Source organism: Stomoxys calcitrans, chromosome 4 (genome assembly GCF_963082655.1).
Source record: "Stomoxys calcitrans chromosome 4, idStoCalc2.1, whole genome shotgun sequence".
In the NCBI taxonomy this organism is placed as follows: Eukaryota; Metazoa; Arthropoda; class Insecta; order Diptera; family Muscidae; genus Stomoxys; species Stomoxys calcitrans.
In genome coordinates this window covers 84,333,152-84,349,794 of record NC_081555.1, presented here as the reverse complement: position 1 = coordinate 84,349,794, position 16,643 = coordinate 84,333,152, and the positions used below count along the sequence as shown (strand labels likewise).

The window sequence follows — 16,643 nt, the reverse complement described above, 5'->3', positions numbered from 1 at the left end:
ATTTCATTGGAAATAACATGGTGTGGGGAATGCCTCTATACAATAGAATCGGCGTTTTGTATCGTATATATGACATCATAATATCTACAAATTAATTTTACAGAATTGTATGCTTACATTATCTGAAGACTGTAGGCAAGTCAGATTAATTTTCCAATGTTATCAACCATCGATCTCAACCTCATTTTACGCTATTCCTCCTCCTTTATTTGTCTGTCTATCCGCTGTCACTATTTGTTTGCACATAACCGTGTCCGCCCCTCTATCTGTCTGCGAAAATCACTCTACAGTAATTTAGTAATTTACTTGGTATTTATTATTTTTTTAATTGAATATGATTTTTCTTCAATAACAGTCGTGATTGAAATTTTTGCAATTTTCAATTAAAAAATTTATTGATTTAATCGCTTTTTATTCTGCTACTGCTACCACAACACCCGAAATTTTTTGGAAAACCTCCGAGGAGAATTTTTTTTTTGTATATGTGTACCATATGTAGAAATTAATTGGAAATTTCAATTGTTGTTTTAATTGAGTCCATTAAAAAATTAATTTGAAATTTCAATCATTTTTTATTGGATTAATTACAAAAATTAATTGAAAATGTCAATCATTTTTATACCCACCACCATAGGATAGGGGGTATATTCATTTAGTCATTCCGTTTGCAACACATCGAAATATCCATTTTCGATTTTTGCACAGGCTTGTATTTCTTCTATGTGCAGGTTAAGTTCTTGAATACCGATTGAGTGTCTTAAGCCCATTAAAGCCGCATTTTTCCGATTTCACTGAAATTTAAAACAGGAAGTTGTATTAGGGGCCCGATATTCAAACGGAATATGGCCCATATCGGACCATATTTACATATAACTACCATATAGACCGATATTCCGGTTAAGGGTCTTCAGCCCATAAAAACCGCAATTTTTATCCGATTTCGCTGAAATAAGAAGTAGTGAGTTGATTAAAGCCTCCCGATGTCCGACTCAAATATGGTTCAGATCGGCCTTTATTCATATATTGCTGCCATATTGAGCGATCTGACGATTATGGGTCATAAACCCATTAAATCTGTATCTATTAGCCGATTTCGCTCGAATTTGACACTGCGACTTGTATTAAGCCTCCCGTCATCTGACCTGCATATAGCCCAGGTCAGACTTTGTAAAGATATGGCTGCCATATAGACCGATGTTCCAATTTGGGGCCTTAATCCCATAAAAAACGGATTTGTTGGTCGATTTCACTGAAACTGTGACTTGTATAAGAGATCCTGAAACAAATATGATCCAGACCAGCCCCCATTTTCATATTACTATGGGTATGGTAGTGGAGTTGTTATAAAAGAGGATAGTTATTTTATCCATGGTGGTGGGTATCAAAAGTTCGGCACGTCAAATAAAAATTAGTATAAAGTTGGAAATTTTTGTCAGTTTCATTCAATATCAATGTCTTGAACGTTAAGCTACTAAGAAAACTGTCAAAAATTATGCAAATGGAAATTTCTTTAACAAATTTGGCCGTTGACAACTCAACTGAAGTTGGGTTGCAATCCGTAATCGACCCATTACATTACAAAATTGTTTATGCTGGCAAAATTGTAAAGAGGAACATTAATCAACTTCGTGTAGCAGGGAACAGATCATCGGAAAGAATACCATCTTCCACTAGTTCGAGGCCAGCGTACCGCAGAGGTTAGCATGACGCTGAACTCCTGGGTTCGGATCCTGGCGAGACAAAAAGAAAAAATTTTCAGCTGTGATTTTCCATTCCTAATGCTGGCAACATTTGTGAGGTGCTATGCCATGTAAAAACTTCTCTCCATAGAGATGTAGGACTGCGGCACACCATTCGAAATCCACTCTAAAAATGAGGTCGTTTATTTTTGAGCCTAAACTTGATTGGCGAAGTTGATTGTGAGAAGTTTTCCCCAGTTCCTTGGTGGAATGTTCATGGGTAAAACTTGCATTTACTATTTCGGCACATACAAAGAGGTAGAAAATCGTTGGAACGAGCAGAATGACGCAAGTATTACACCGTTTGGAAGTGAACATGTATGTAGGAAAACGGAGCAAATGGTTTAACTTCGTCGCTGAATAACATGACCACCACGTCTACATTGGTAAGATTCGGAACACCGTTACCATCAAATGGCTTCCAAACCGCTCAAACAGAACACCCAAGTATAGAGGAAGAACAGCCGGTGTCACAAGCGTCTCTTCGATCAACTATAGTTCGCAGAAAGCAGTTGATGTTCTCCCCTTAAAATTCTTCAAGGAAGGGACAAATTATATGTTTAAGTGAGTTGATCGATAACTCATGTAATCATGACTGTTGTAGTTGTTGTCGTCGTAGCCAAATGTTCATGTGGAGCAAGCTCGTTCCCGTCCAAAGGACCGATCGCCGCAGAACAGGATGGTCATTGGTTATTTAAATGCTCCAATAACTCGCCTTATCTATCGAGCATCATAGGCACTCAGTATTTGTGCAAGAGCCGGTGCCGCTCGATACTGCTGATTGTCCGCGACTGCCGTTGCAGTTATTCCGTATGGAGTATTCCACTATACGCAACCTGTGGATGCGCCCGGTAGCCCGCAGCTAAACTTCTGGTGACAGCATTGAACACCTCACAGATCGGACGTCAATGTTCCAGACTGTGTGGTGCTCACAGCTATCCTGTGCCGAAATCATTACTGTCATTTTTAGTAGAACACATTTTTGTAACAAGTCAGGATTGTATAAGCCAATAAAGAGATTGAATTGTGCGACTTAAATACCCGTTGTGACTTTTTATTAATCTAAGGAATATCAAGAAAAAACTTACCTCTCGTCTGTTACTGTGGTTCTTTTTAAGTTTTGCTTGTGAAGTATTTAAATATTACTGACGACCATTTTATTTATTCATCCGCTTGACTATTTTCTGCAATGTGTTTCTTTTTGTGCAAATAAAGGCCATTCCGTGAGGCAAAAGCCCGGTCGCAATGTTCACACACATATTGTTTACCATCTTTGTGTACTGCCATGTGTTGTTTCAATTCACTTATTTGCTTAAAGGCTTTTTCACACCTTGAACATGCGTAGGGTCTCTCTCCAGAATGTACTCGAATGTGACGTTTTAAGTCATCAGATCGCAAAAAAGATTTGGAGCAATATTCACAATTGATTTTATTAACCATTGGTTTATGGAGATTCATGTGACGCGATAGAGATTGTGTATGGGAAAAATTTAGAAGACATTCACGGCATTGGTACGCTTTGCTGTTCGGATGTTCTTGTGAGACATGACGAACTAGATCACGTTGGCGGCCAAAGGTCTACAAAACAAAATTCGGTATAGAAACATGTGTATATTAAAAAAAGTTTATAAAACAATATAAAAAAAACAATAGAGGTGTTGAAATTTGCAAATTGTAATAAACACAATCACAAACATATTTTGCAAAAATAGCTATGCTAGGCAACCGCTATTTGCTAAAAATTACTGTACCACTATTCTTGATAGCAGCGATTGGAACTACCATTTCTATGGTAACAGATGGTACGTAGACTTTGACGTACTCTGAAGAACTAGGACTAGTCATATCGAGCAGGTCATCAAGCGGAGGTTAATTTAATAACAGCCAGGCTGTTATTAAATTAACCTGTCGAGGAAGAGAAAATTATAGTAATCTGCAATCAGAAGGAGTTTAACTTGCCTCTTCAAGCAGAAGCAGTTTTACTCATTTCTTTGAATCTGATGTCTGAATTAACGGATGTGAGCATTCCAATCTCGGCACGGGATAACTGTGAGCACCACACGGGCTCGAACTTAGAGCTCCAACTTGTGTCGTGTTCATCATTATCACGGGAAGATTTGCTGAAAGCTACTGGGAAGCTACACAGATTGCAGACAGCTGCAAATGCGTCCGCGGGCAGGCAGCGATTTCCAGAGGAGAGTCTCAGTGAGGGGTCAGATAGCATTCCAAGCTCGGCACGGGATAACTGTGAGCACCACACGGGCTCGAACTTAGAGCACCGACTTGTGTCGTGTTCATCATTATCACGGGAAGATTTGCTGAAAGCTACTGGGAAGCTACACAGATTTCGGATAGCTGCAAATGCGTCCGCGGGCAGGCAGCGATTTCGAGAGAAGAGTCTCAGTGAGAGGTCAGATTGCACTGACTTACTCAAACTGAGTGCCAATGATACTCCAAAGACAAAGCGCGCTATTGGCGCCTTCAAATAACCAATGGCCAACATCAGTGTCTGTTCCCAGGTTAGGTGCGGCTGGAAGTGGGCATCGGATCTTAGAGCAAGTGGCTCGCGGGCATCAAGGGATATATATGCGGTATATGCTGTTAGGGCGCTTGGCCAGTAATTCCTGATGATGGTATAGAATGTTTATCTCCTAGCCAGAATGAGGTCGAAGCAGCATTGACCTGACTGAAAAACAACAAGGCAGCAGGAGCCGAAAAGTTGCTCTCAGAACACGCTGATAACGCGCATTCATCAGCTTAGCGACGACATCGATATCATGGGTCGGTCACCGGATGTTCGAACTGTAGAATCGAAAGAGAATCGGTGACAGTGGGTCTGGTAGTACATGGAAATAAGGTAGTACAATTCCTAATTGAGATAAAGCGAAGAATAATACTGACAAACAGATGCTGCTTTGGATTAAGCAAGCAGTTTAGAAACAAGGTTACCTCTCGACAGTCGAAGATTACACTATACAAGACACTGATACTACACGTGTTGTTATATGGTTCCGAGGCATGTGAAAGCAGACGAGGCAGTGCTTGGAGTGTTTGAAAGAAAGATTCTTCATAAAATTCATGGGCCAGCACACAAATGTATGTTAAACGTATCAAATTACATCGGTTGCGTTGGCTAGGTCATGTTATCAAAATGAATGTAGAAACTCCAGCGAAGAAGTTTTTTAAAGGCAATCATGGTGGTATACGCAAAGCACGACGAAACTTGATGGCAAGGATTTAAGAAGCGCACAACGAGGCGCCTGTTCTGTCATAACTTATTAAAGTCAAGTAAGAACATTCGCAAGATGTTGGGCTTTTTAATGCAACCTCAATGGTTCAACGGTAGGAACTGAAAAATATTCCATCTCCTGATACTGTGATATCACAATGAACGAACACGTCTAAGTGTCTGCTTGCAGACTGCCACATAAACCTATACTGAATACGTAAAACCAATCAAGCATAAAGCTTTCATCCAAGTGGAAAAGGTGTACGAGAATGTATGTTAACGCTGCCGATTTTAGACCGGCGGAGAGAAGACCTAATCTACTCGAGAAATAGGGACCGGATAATTTTTTTTTTGTTTTAGACTTCTTATTATACTTTTGAAGTCTATAGAGGACTCAGTTTATATAAGATTGGAACAAAATTATGCCGCATATAAGGTCGCCATGTCAATATATGTATGTTCCTTATGGATCCATAATATGATCTCACCAACCGGCCGAAGTAAAGTTTAAAGCGGGATAAAGTTTTATGGCAGCATAATTTGAACAAATCCATACTCTATTCATAGATTAAAATCTTCTTACCAATTCACAGACGCCACATTTAAGGTTCTCCAGTAGAGGTTTAATAACTCTTGACTGTTTATGCTTGACACTAATTTGCTTAGGTTTTCTCTTCTTGGTTTTGTCGTCCTGCGTAGCATACATAACTACATATTCTTCATTATTCTTGTCGATAATGCTATCACTTTGACTAGATGCCATCTCGTATACTACTATGGAGTTATTGTTGTGAACGTTCAATTCTTCATCCAAATCTTTCTCTTTATTATCAATAACATTACAGTTATTTATCAGATTTTCTATTATATTCAACTCATTGTCTATAATCTTTGAATCTTTTTTAATTTCAGCTTTATCTTTATTTATATTCTTGGTGTCGAAGACATGTTGCTCATTTTCTGAAGATGGCATTTCAGCTGTATCGATTTGATTTCCATTTGACCTTATTGATTCAACCTCCCAGAGAATCTCGGTATCTGACTCCATCACTTCTTCAGTAATGGTGACCTCATCAGAATTTGAACAAGACACGTTGAAGTGGCTTCCGTTATTAAAATTGTCATCGGATTCAACTTGTTGTACATTTTCATTTACTACGGTAGTACTTGTACGAATTTCTTTTTGCGCCAATTCTACAAAACCCCTTGCAGTTGCTCTACGTTCATCTTCTTTTAAATTATTAAACAATTTGGTAAGAATATATTGTGCCTTTTCTATTTGCATGGAAAAGAAGTATAAATTTGATATTTTGCCCAAGCAATCCTTGCATACTTTTGTGGGCAATTCATTATCCTTGGGGACCTTTAAAAGGCAGAAGTATATATAAGAAACATTGTAATACAAATCTTACTTTCGAAAATACAAACCTGTGATGGGCTTATTTTCAATAGCATTTGTTGAACCGTCAAAAAATCGCCATGTACCACTTCCATAACACACATCTTCTCCATGTCCATGTCATCCTCGTTGGTTTCCAACAGGCAAGTGCGGCACAGCTGCCAATTATTGACTTCTTGTAAATTTAATTTATGTTGTGAAGACTTCTTAAATTCTAATATATTCTCATAATAAAATATTTTGCGCATTGAAGTATTCATTTTTAAATACGATGTTTTAAATTTAATCCAACAAATATAAACATAAACAACATATAGTGCCTTTCCACCACCAGAAAAAATCCAAGGTGCATTTAAAAAGGTGGTCTCAGCCGAACAGATGAAAACAGCCAGTCAGTAGCCGGCCAGTTTGACGGTATTAAGGTCAAAACAGGATGAGAGCGTTTGGGTTTGTTTTTGAATGTCGCGTTGGAAAATGTAACTCTGCAAAAAATTCCACAAAAGCAACGCGCAAATATAAAACAATTTTAACTTTGACGTCTTAAAACAGAATGATGCTCGATTTCATTCGTCGAAGTTGAAAACTCTTTACCTTTTGGGCGTTGCTTTTGTTGCAATTGTTTGCAGAGTTGCATTTTTCAACGCGGCGCTCAAAACAAAGCACAACGCGCTCATTCTATTGGCCTTTTAGATGTCAATTCTGTGTTTACAAACAGTCCCATATTTTGATCGTTCTCTTTGTTTTGTATTATTCTTACTCTTATATTTCCTGCACGCAAGAGCGCAAGTTTCGTTAGTTGTGTTGAGAACAATGTCATATTTTAAATGAGATCTTGATGGCTTTCAACTTTTCGCCCGAACAAGTGTCAAAACGATTGAAGCCTATTTGGACCTCAACTTTTAAGCTGAGTATTTTGTTCAGGTTTTCGAGCGGAATGCTGTCAAACTCTATATAAAAAACAACGTCGGCGAAAAGCAGTTTCAAGATATATTCATTTACAGGTAGTGGCAGTTACCCAACAACAAAATATAGAGTGCACTTTCTGTCAAAATCAGTGATTAGGGCAACTCTAATTTTGTGGATGTAACTAGTTCGCGCCATTCGTTGACAGATAGTGCACTTCGCGAGAAAAAATTGTACTCAGGTGTGTACGGTACCCTACCTGTTCATTATGTCATGAGTAGTGCTCTGTTTATAGTGAGGAAAATGGCAAAAAACTGTTATAGTGGCAACACTTGAAACTATTGCCGGCTTCATTTTAGTTTGTTTCATTTGTTACCATTGAAACCAATGAAACAAACTAAAATGATGCTGGCAATAGCTTCAAGTGTTGCCACTATAATAGTTTTTGCCATTTCGTATTTCTTTACTTATTTGAGAAAAAATATATAAAATAGAGAAAACAAGAGGTGCTGCTAAAGAAACATGTTGTTACGAGCCGCCTACTGTGGCGCTACGGTGGGGTTCCAACTAGCTCAGTCGGGGCCATGCTCTGGGCGGTCCCAACCCATCCACCAGTAGCCCTAGGGGACGAACAATAAACAAATGAAGGACTTAATACAAAATAAAACGATAACAAACACGGGGTACACCTTAAACAAGGGAGTTTGGTGGAGTTACTCCCACACTTGCCCACCCAACCTTGACCCTTAGATCCTAAGCATAAATTAAAGCGTTATAAGGGCCCCAAATTCCATAAACACTCACCTCATGATTATTTGCACCTACTTCCCTCTCTCAAAACAAATTAAAACATCATGATTACGTTATAATAATCAAACATTAAAAGTAACATTTATTGACACAATCATAATTCGAATCTTAATCCTAACATGGAAACATAACAAAACGGAAATTGAAACACTAACCCAGACTTGTATTTCTCTTGAGTCAATTACTCAGATCACCCTCAATCACGAACGGAAATACAAAACAATAATGCCAAATTCTGGCCAATACGTTAAAACACTATCACTACCTGCCTAATAGAGCTCTGTTAGGGGGTCTCTTTTGGACATTCTAATGCGTCCACAACACAAAAATGGGAAATCACACTTTATCCCATGCGTAATTTCGGGTAACCCTACACTCAAACTTTTAAATTTCCTAACTGGAGTTAATGTCCCTCACATGAACATATTATATAAAAAAACCCAAAAAAAAAAATGAACAAAAAAAAAAATAAATAAATAATCAATGAATAAAAGGTAACATAACTACATATAATAAAAAAAAAGACACTTAAACACACATAATAAACGACTACAACAACACAACTTAACCTAATTTATTTTTTTGGCGATTTTTTTAGACTTTTTTTATCTTTTTTTCTTTTTTATGAATTTCTTAATAATTTTATACTTTTTTGTAATTTTCTTTCTTTTTCCTTTTTTTTTAAATTAGACTACTTTTTTGGCTTTTCTATAATTTACTTTCTGTTTAACATTTTCTCATTAAACTTTCTTTTATTCTTTTCTTTTCAGATCGGCAGCCGGGCTGTTGGCACATTGATATGGACGTCTGAGCGTCAAATCATCTCTTCAAAATAAATTCTGGAATTCCCAATATAAGGGATTACCTGGCCAATTCACAGTGTCCAATAAACTTTATCTCTTTCCTTATTTGTAGGATGCCTTCAGGGCCTTTTCTCCAAAGCCCTAGTGAAAGTTGACTCCACCACGAAAATATGCCAGGATTCCTCCTGAATTGGATTGGCCTCTCTCGTCAGTAATGCTGAGGAGGCCTGGATGGTTGTAGTGTTCTTGACGGGGGATTTCGTATTTGGCAACCGCCCACCATAAAAAAAATTGTCACCACAAACCAGACTCTGAAGTCTTTACAAATAAATAAATAAATAACACGTTTCGAACTTCTTGATACTATCAGGCCTTTTTATTTCGGATATCACAATTTTTTTTTCCGTTTGCACTTGAAAAGCAAAACTCCGCCAACTACACTTTGGAATCTCAAAGCGTCGCGGCGTTCAGCCCCTTTTATAAGCCGTGGAAAATCGCAGACTTTTCCCGCCTTACAAATTTTCCTCTATTTCCCTGCATTTATTAAGTTTCCTTTTGCCTTCTCAGTTGACCCCAGAAACCAGCACAGAGTTGTACCCCTGGCTACGTTACCACCCCACTAATCGCACTCTATAGAAATTTCACAGTGGCAGCACTTTCGCTAATCGCCTTGGCACCATGTAGCGTTTCCGACACATTTTTCCTCTACCGGCTACAGCGTATGTACATCGTACGCGGAGGGTCATCGCCGGCCATTACCATAAAATCAAATAATCATCCATCAAATAAAACTGAAACTCCACGCAACAAAACTTCACCATTCCCAAGGAATACGGCGGGGATGGTGATGTGCGTGTTTGGAAAGGCAACCCGCGGGCGGCATATATAAAAAATATGAAAGAGAATGGAAAACGGTACATGGTCCGGGAAACATGCGGCTGTGATCACCCGTGAGTCTAGCCAATGAGCCCTAAAGCGACAAAAAGACGAAAAAGTAAGCATCTAATTAATTACTCCCAAAACATTCCAATAATCTGGCCGTTCATCTTACTCCCAGGAAACATTGCCAAAAATTTCTGGCTTTGGCGTCCCTACTAGCCGCTTGTAGTAAGAGGGTTGCTGCTTCATTCACATAAACTCCACACACACATGCAATCACCACCAGCGTGCTTTTCATACGTGTACATGCATAGCTGTATTTTCCTGTTTCATTCATTTGGGTAAACCATAAAAAAAAACTTACATTCTAATAAATGACGATGTCTCTAATCGTGCGTGTGTGTGTGTGTGAAAACTCTCGACGCCGCCATTCACACTGGCGAGATAACACTTTGCACTATATGATTGTTGAAACAAAAACAACACAGTCAGCTCTAAAACAAATTAAAGAGGTAATAAATATATCAGTAAATCCCGTCCCTGACAATATTCTAATATTTTCCTTTTCCGCCCTCAGGTATTCGGGGCGATACACACAAAATCTTTTCCCCTCGGAACCCAACCGTGGATTGGTATGCCTGGACAAAAACCCGTCTGCCAACCGGCTGTCGTGGACACATGCGTTACATCTTGGAGTGAAACCTCTAAAATTTTGGTGCCGAATATGTTGCGCTGTCTGGCAAAAGGTAAGATGATTTCGGGTCACTTGTCCACTGCACGGAGTTTGTGCTGTGGCTAGTGTAACGATACGAATTGCCAAAAATAAAATTACTGAACCAAATTGCTCCAGCTCATAAGCATGTAATAGCATCGTCTCGTAGCACAAGCCTTATTGGGATACCAACTAAAAATATATGCTGGTTACTAATTGTCGTCTTCCATTTTCCCTTCCAGGTACAATTCTCTTTCCCCATCTCGTGACCGAGGGTGAAATCGCATTGCAGTATCATCTATACATATATGGCTGTGTGCCCGCTTCTATCCTATCAGCCTGCCGTGTATCAACACCACATTCATTTGCCGTCAATGCCTTGGCCAATAGCACAAAAAAAGGAGGTTGGAAACATTTTGATTGTGGTAAATATCGTTTTTGTTTTCTATCAAAAATCCGCAAGTGAATTTGGGCATTGACACCAAAGTGTGTGTGTTTGTACAAACGTTATAAAGGCGCATTGCCATTCGTAGTTATGAACAAAAAAATGTGTCGCAATAAATTATAAACAAAGATAAAACTGTGAACAAAAGTTTATATCAAAGATGATGAACGTATTTCAATCCCTTTACAAACAAAATATAACACAGTCATGTCAGTAAAAAAAAATTATACGGACTATTGAATGCAATTGGACAATGGCGAAATACAAAACACAAATATTAGATGTCGTGAGGTGCCAGTGAGATGCCCGTGCTAATATTTTGGCCGTCAAAACTAGTTTCCATTAAACTATTATCCGCGGAACAATGCCCCTGAGTAATCAATAAAATACTTACATACATACAAAACAATTGTGCTTAAAAAAAAACTATATTCTTTTCCCTTATTATTTAAAAATTACCAACATATAACATCTCAACGTCGATTCATCCCGATCCATTTCGTGATGTGCCTGGATAATTATAATTGCTGTTCTCTTCTTTGTATCATTCGGACATAAAAAGAATCTTATTTGTCTGAAAGTGTTTCCTAGTGGAAGTGGATATTTGGGTTTATGTAAGATGGTTATGATAACATAAGGGTTTGTGTGGGCTTGACCTTAAAAAAAATTAGTTCATTATTGGCTCGGACGTTTGCCAGCTTACAGGTATGCCAGTGTTTCCACTTTATGGCGTTAGACTATTCCTGTGAGCTATTGCGCCCTAACGCTTTATGTACCCTTGTAGACATTGAAGTTGATTATGATTTGGAGTAAATGTTATGTCAAAATTTGGAATTTGATCTGCGGACATTCGATCGAGGGCTTTGGGTGTACACGGTGAAAGAGTGTGTGTGGTTAATAGAAGTTGAATATGATGCCACCTGGGCTGTGTTTTCTTTTTACAACTGAGTTTAATGTGGTTGCCTGTGTATAGAAAGACTGTTTTTTTACAATTGGCCTGAGCAGCGGCGTGCCTGCAGGTATGCATGTGTCTCTCTTTTCTGCCCCCATAGCTTTGACCGGTAATTCTATAGAAGCTTGTGTGCCCTTTTGGACGATTTCATAGAATATGATAAGGAGTCGAAGTGTTGGAAATTAGTGTTTTATGCTCAGTACCTGTGTTTTATGACCTGGGGTGTACGATTTTTTTTTTTTTTTTTTTTTATACAAATTCCGAGTGCCTGATAATTAGCTTGTGTGTTTTTAGGGGAGATGAATATGCTGCCACGATGGCATGTGTGTTTACAACTGTGTTGTCTGCGCCTGTGTTTCTCCTTTTTGTGGCCTAGGGAATTTCGCGTGCAATTTCTGGCCTAATATCTTTGACCGGTAGTTTGATAGAAACTGTGTGTGTCCCTTCGGACATTTCATTGGTTATGATATGAAAAAAAAAAAAATGTTGAACATTGGTTTGCTAGTCTGCGGACATGAGTTTTATAATCCTGGGCTTATCACTTTCCAGCAAAATTCTTGCGTGAGTGACACTTAGCTTGTTTGTTTCCCTGAACGCTTTCAGAAGAGCATGTATAAATAGCACGGCAAAAGAAAGATTGTTAAAATAAATATGTATGCTAGGAACATCCTTCTTGGGGCTAAAAAAGAAAAATCTCAGTGTCGTTTTCGTTTTATTTTCTATGCGAGTAAATGGTGGTTATGTTTAGAGCCTTGGTTATAATAGCTTAGCGGGTTTTTTTTTGTGTGCACTAAAGTGTAACTTGCATTTTCCGATTTATTCTCGTTGGTGTAGGCGGCAATATGATAGATCGTTTTATTTTGTTCTTAAGGCAATCACACTACGCAATGTTGATTTCATTTCAACGTGGGGAACTCCCACACCCTGATAATCTCATAAGCCGGGCATTCAGGAAATGCTATTGCCTGTTATGCTGTTGGGGTCAGTAACATTCAACACATTCATTCTGTTCCAACGTGGGGAACTCCCACGCCCTGTTAGTAGTCTCATAAGCCGGGCCTTAGGAAATATTGCACTGGTGGTATATAAAATAAATAAGTCTTAAAAAAAAACATCACAATAAGCTTTGCAAAAAAAATATTTCAATGCAACATAGATTAAATAAACTGGACAATCACGACTTAGTTTACTTAATCTAATATTGCACTTTAATCATTTTATCACAGGCTTATTGCACTTTTGTTTATATTCTAAGATCTTTGGCGTGAAAATTTCCAAGTGGTTTCCCCTGAAGCGTCTCCAGCTCATACATGTTGTTACCTATTGGCTTAACGACTCTGCATTTCAGGAACTTTTTGCAGAACTTAGCGTTTATGTTGTTTTTGAAGTCAGACAGAGTGTGGTTTCTCCTATACACCTCTTGTCCTGGTAGAAATTTGACAACTCGGGCTCGTTGGTTATATCTTACGGCACTAGATTGGTATGCTTGATGCATATTTTCTTTCATCCGTTCTCTCATCACTTCCAATTTATCCGATCTACATAATTGTTCAATTTGGTGATCGGTAAGGGATTGGAGTTTCTTTGCCAGTTTATAATCGTTGCCGCTGGTAAACATGTTATAGCCAAATAACGCGAAGAAGGGGTTAATGCCTGTGGCTGAGTGGACAGAAGTTCTTAGGGCCTGTTCAATTTCTGCCAAGTATAGGTCCCAGTCGCGATGATCGTGTTCAACATATGTTCTTATGGCTGCTATTACCGATTGGTTTACTCGCTCTGACGCGTTTGATTGCGGAGAGTAGTACGCAGTGGTAATATGTTTAATCTTGTAGTTTTTAATCATTTCTTCAAACATTTTTGAAACAAATTGTTTCCCATTGTCGCTGTGTATGATTTCTGGAACGCCGAACGTATGGAACACTTGATTTTCCAGAAATTTTACAACGTTTTGTGCAGTGGCTTCCTTCATGGCATGCAAAAATGTGAACTTTGTAAAGTGGTCGACTACTATGAATATATAAGCATTGCCTTTTTTAGACCTAGGGTACTTTCCAAGGAAATCAATGTACAATTTCTGGAAAGGCCTTTGAGTTATTACTTCATCACCGATCGTAGGATTCATGCGTTGATTTACCGGCTTTGTCTCTTTACAAGTTTGACAGTTTTTGATATATTGTCTAACCTGCGAGGCCATTTTGGGCCAATAATAAAAAGTTCTTAGTCGATTTAAGGTTTTTGTTACCCCGTCATGTACTGCGTTTGCATAGTTGTGTGCCTTTTCTATTAAAACAAATGTGATGTCTTGAGGTATCCATAATTTCCATTCGAACTCCATAATTTCTTGCTCAAAATTTTAAGTCCGTATATAGATCTTGCCATCTTCGACCTTTAAGTCTGGCAGTTGATCTTTGCTTTGTAGGATGGAGTCACGCAGATCCACATATTCTTCGCCTTCAAAGGCAGTGGTTTCAAAATCTAAAAGGTCCTCGTCGTTGATCTCCTCTACAACTACATCTGACTCGACAGGCATTCTAGATAAGGTATCGGCTACAACGTTTTCGGAGCCTTTCCGATGTTCTATCGAAAAGTCGTAAGCCTGTAGCTGCAGTGACCATCGTGCGAGTCTGCCACTTAAATCTTTTAATGACATCAGCCATTTGAGGCTGGCATGATCAGTGATGATCGTGAACTTCATTAGCTCGACGTATGGTCTGAACCTTTTCACGGCTAAAACCGCGGCTAGACACTCCTTTTCGGTGACTGAATAGTTTCTCTGGCACGAGTTCAATTTTTGAGAATAAAATGCGATGGGGTTTTCCCCTCCATCGTCATTCTTCTGGAATAGTACGGCACCGATTCCATAATCGGAGGCGTCGCACTGAATAAAGAATTCTTTTCTAAAATCAGGATGTTTCAAAACAGGTGCTGAAGTAAGGGCATGTTTTAGAGAATGAAAAGATTCGATGGCTTCTTGGGTTATGGTAAATTTCAACCCTTTCTTTAGAGTATCGGTTAGGGATGCGGAGATGGAGGCAAAATCTTTTATAAATCTCCGGTACCAACCTGCAGTACCGAGAAAACTCCTCACTTCCCTTGGAGATTTTGGCAGTGGTATCCTCTGTATTGCGCTTACTTTTTCGGGGTCAGTTTTCAAACTACCGCTCCCAATTATAAAGCCAAGGTACTTCAGCTCGCGAAAACAGAATAAAGATTTCTTTAAACCGATGGTTAGATTTGCTCTTTGCAGGCATTCAGCTACTTCTCCTAGCAGTTTTAGATGATTTTCGAAATCATCTGCTATGATAAGGAGGTCATCCAGATAAATGAAGACGTTCGACTTAAGACGTCCTGGTATCACCTTGTCCATTAATCGACAGAGTCTTTGCGCCGCATTGCATAGACCAAACGGCATGACTCTGAACTGATACAGAGGTCGACCTGGCACTGTAAATGCGGTATAGGGCCTCGCTTCCTCTTCTAGCTCAATTTGCCAGAAGGCATACTTCAGGTCGACACTACTGATATAATGGGTCTGGTCTATGCGGCTCAAGATTCCATCGATATTTTGCAAGGGATATGCGTCTTTTACGGTTAAGGCGTTCAACTTCCTTGCATCGAGACAAAATCGATTTTTATTTGGTTTTCGCACCACTGTAGTCCTGTTGCTCCACGGTGAATCACTCTCTTCAATAACTTTTAATGCAAGCATATTGTCTATTTCTTTATATACTATCTCTTGTACGGCTGGCGATAAGGGATAATGTTTATCCTTGACAGGATTAGCACCTTCTACAAGTTTAATGGCATGTTTTTCAAAACTTGTACAGCCCAAGCCTTTGTCTTCGAAAGTAGGGAATCTCTTTACTACTTTATCAAGTCTCTTTTGTTGATCTTCTGTGAGGTTGTGCATTTTTGGATTTTCGTTAGAAGAATTTCCATGGACTTTCTTTTGAAGATCCAAACTTATTTCCTCTACAGGAAATATTTCGAGAGCTATTTCAAAAACCTTCCAGAAGTCAGCTCCTAAATACAGATCCTGTTCTAGGTCAGGGCATAAAAAGAGGGTAATTTGAGCACACTTTTGCCTATACTCCATCTCAACTTTTATTTTTCCCAATATTCGATAAGATTTGCCTGATGCTGTACTGACAGTAGTTTGGTGAGGATATATTTCCAATCCTAGTTCTTCAATTATTTCTCTACAATGTTTTCCTAGTACGCTTACGGTAGCGCCTGAATCCAGGAGGCCTCTTAATTCTTTGCCTTGAACTTTAATGGCGGCGTAAGGTCTCGGGTCTGTTTCAGCTCTGCACCGTATGATGGCTTCTGAAATAGACTTTTTAATCTTTTTATTTTCCTTTTGCCTTCGCCTTAGTTCTAATAGACGTTTTCGATTCTTTTCCTGTTTATTCATATTTGTTTTCGGTGCCCCATTTTGTTCTACGGGCTTATGGACACTAATAGGTTCTTCTCCGAAAATTTCAGACCTCTTTCGGTCGTAGTTTTGTTGTCTGACATCCACTGGGAGATAGTGACGCATTCGTGGATAGCTTGTATTCGGGTTATGGCTTTCTATGCTAATGGGTTGTTCGGTGCTGCGGGTGGTTCGGAGGAACGATGATTCCCCGCTGAAACCACGTTCTTCCTCCCGTTTCCCGTCTTACAGCTTTGACATTTTGGAGCCGTCGTGTTCTGTCTACCACATTTGAAACAGAAGTAGTTTCTCTGGGATGAAGGGCAATCTCTGAAACCGTGTCCAGTATGCTGGCAGT

At 39.0% G+C, this 16,643-nt stretch overlaps 3 protein-coding genes across 3 annotated transcripts in view; 1 reads left to right on the top strand and 2 right to left on the bottom strand.

The window, feature by feature from the left end:
• Positions 1–2,911, bottom strand: part of LOC106086369 (A disintegrin and metalloproteinase with thrombospondin motifs 6) — a 170,373-nt gene extending 167,462 nt beyond the window's left edge. The window contains exon 1 of the mRNA XM_059366467.1: positions 2,828–2,911. The gene's annotated coding sequence lies outside the window, so the exon portion shown is untranslated. The remainder of the gene's footprint in view (positions 1–2,827) is intronic.
• Positions 2,901–6,627, bottom strand: LOC106093025 (zinc finger protein 286A). The gene is made up of 3 exons (XM_059367191.1): positions 6,397–6,627; positions 5,552–6,331; positions 2,901–3,317 (listed from the first exon to the last, which is right to left on the bottom strand). Exons 1-3 carry the CDS (start codon positions 6,625–6,627, stop codon positions 2,901–2,903), a joined length of 1,428 nt encoding a protein of 475 aa, XP_059223174.1.
• Positions 6,628–9,598: 2,971 nt separating this feature from the next.
• Positions 9,599–10,955, top strand: LOC131996784 (uncharacterized). The gene is made up of 4 exons (XM_059366703.1): positions 9,599–9,877; positions 9,941–10,274; positions 10,340–10,508; positions 10,717–10,955. The coding sequence occupies exons 2-4, from the start codon at positions 10,137–10,139 to the stop codon at positions 10,938–10,940; spliced, it is 531 nt and encodes a 176-aa protein (XP_059222686.1). The 5' UTR covers positions 9,599–9,877; positions 9,941–10,136; the 3' UTR covers positions 10,941–10,955.
• The last annotated feature ends 5,688 nt before the right edge of the window (positions 10,956–16,643 follow it).

Coding starts and splice junctions, on each gene's coding strand:
- LOC106093025 (XM_059367191.1), bottom strand. CDS start 6,627: ATGAATACTTCAATGCGCAAAATATTTTATTATGAGAATATATTAGAA. Junction 6,332..6,396: donor TGAAAATAAGCCCATCACAG/GTTTGTATTTTC, acceptor TGCCTTTTAAAG/GTCCCCAAGGATAATGAATT. Junction 3,318..5,551: donor AATGTGGCGTCTGTGAATTG/GTAAGAAGATTT, acceptor TTTGTTTTGTAG/ACCTTTGGCCGCCAACGTGA.
- LOC131996784 (XM_059366703.1), top strand. CDS start 10,137: ATGACGATGTCTCTAATCGTGCGTGTGTGTGTGTGTGAAAACTCTCGA. Junction 10,275..10,339: donor CTCTAAAACAAATTAAAGAG/GTAATAAATATA, acceptor TTCCGCCCTCAG/GTATTCGGGGCGATACACAC. Junction 10,509..10,716: donor GTTGCGCTGTCTGGCAAAAG/GTAAGATGATTT, acceptor TTTCCCTTCCAG/GTACAATTCTCTTTCCCCAT.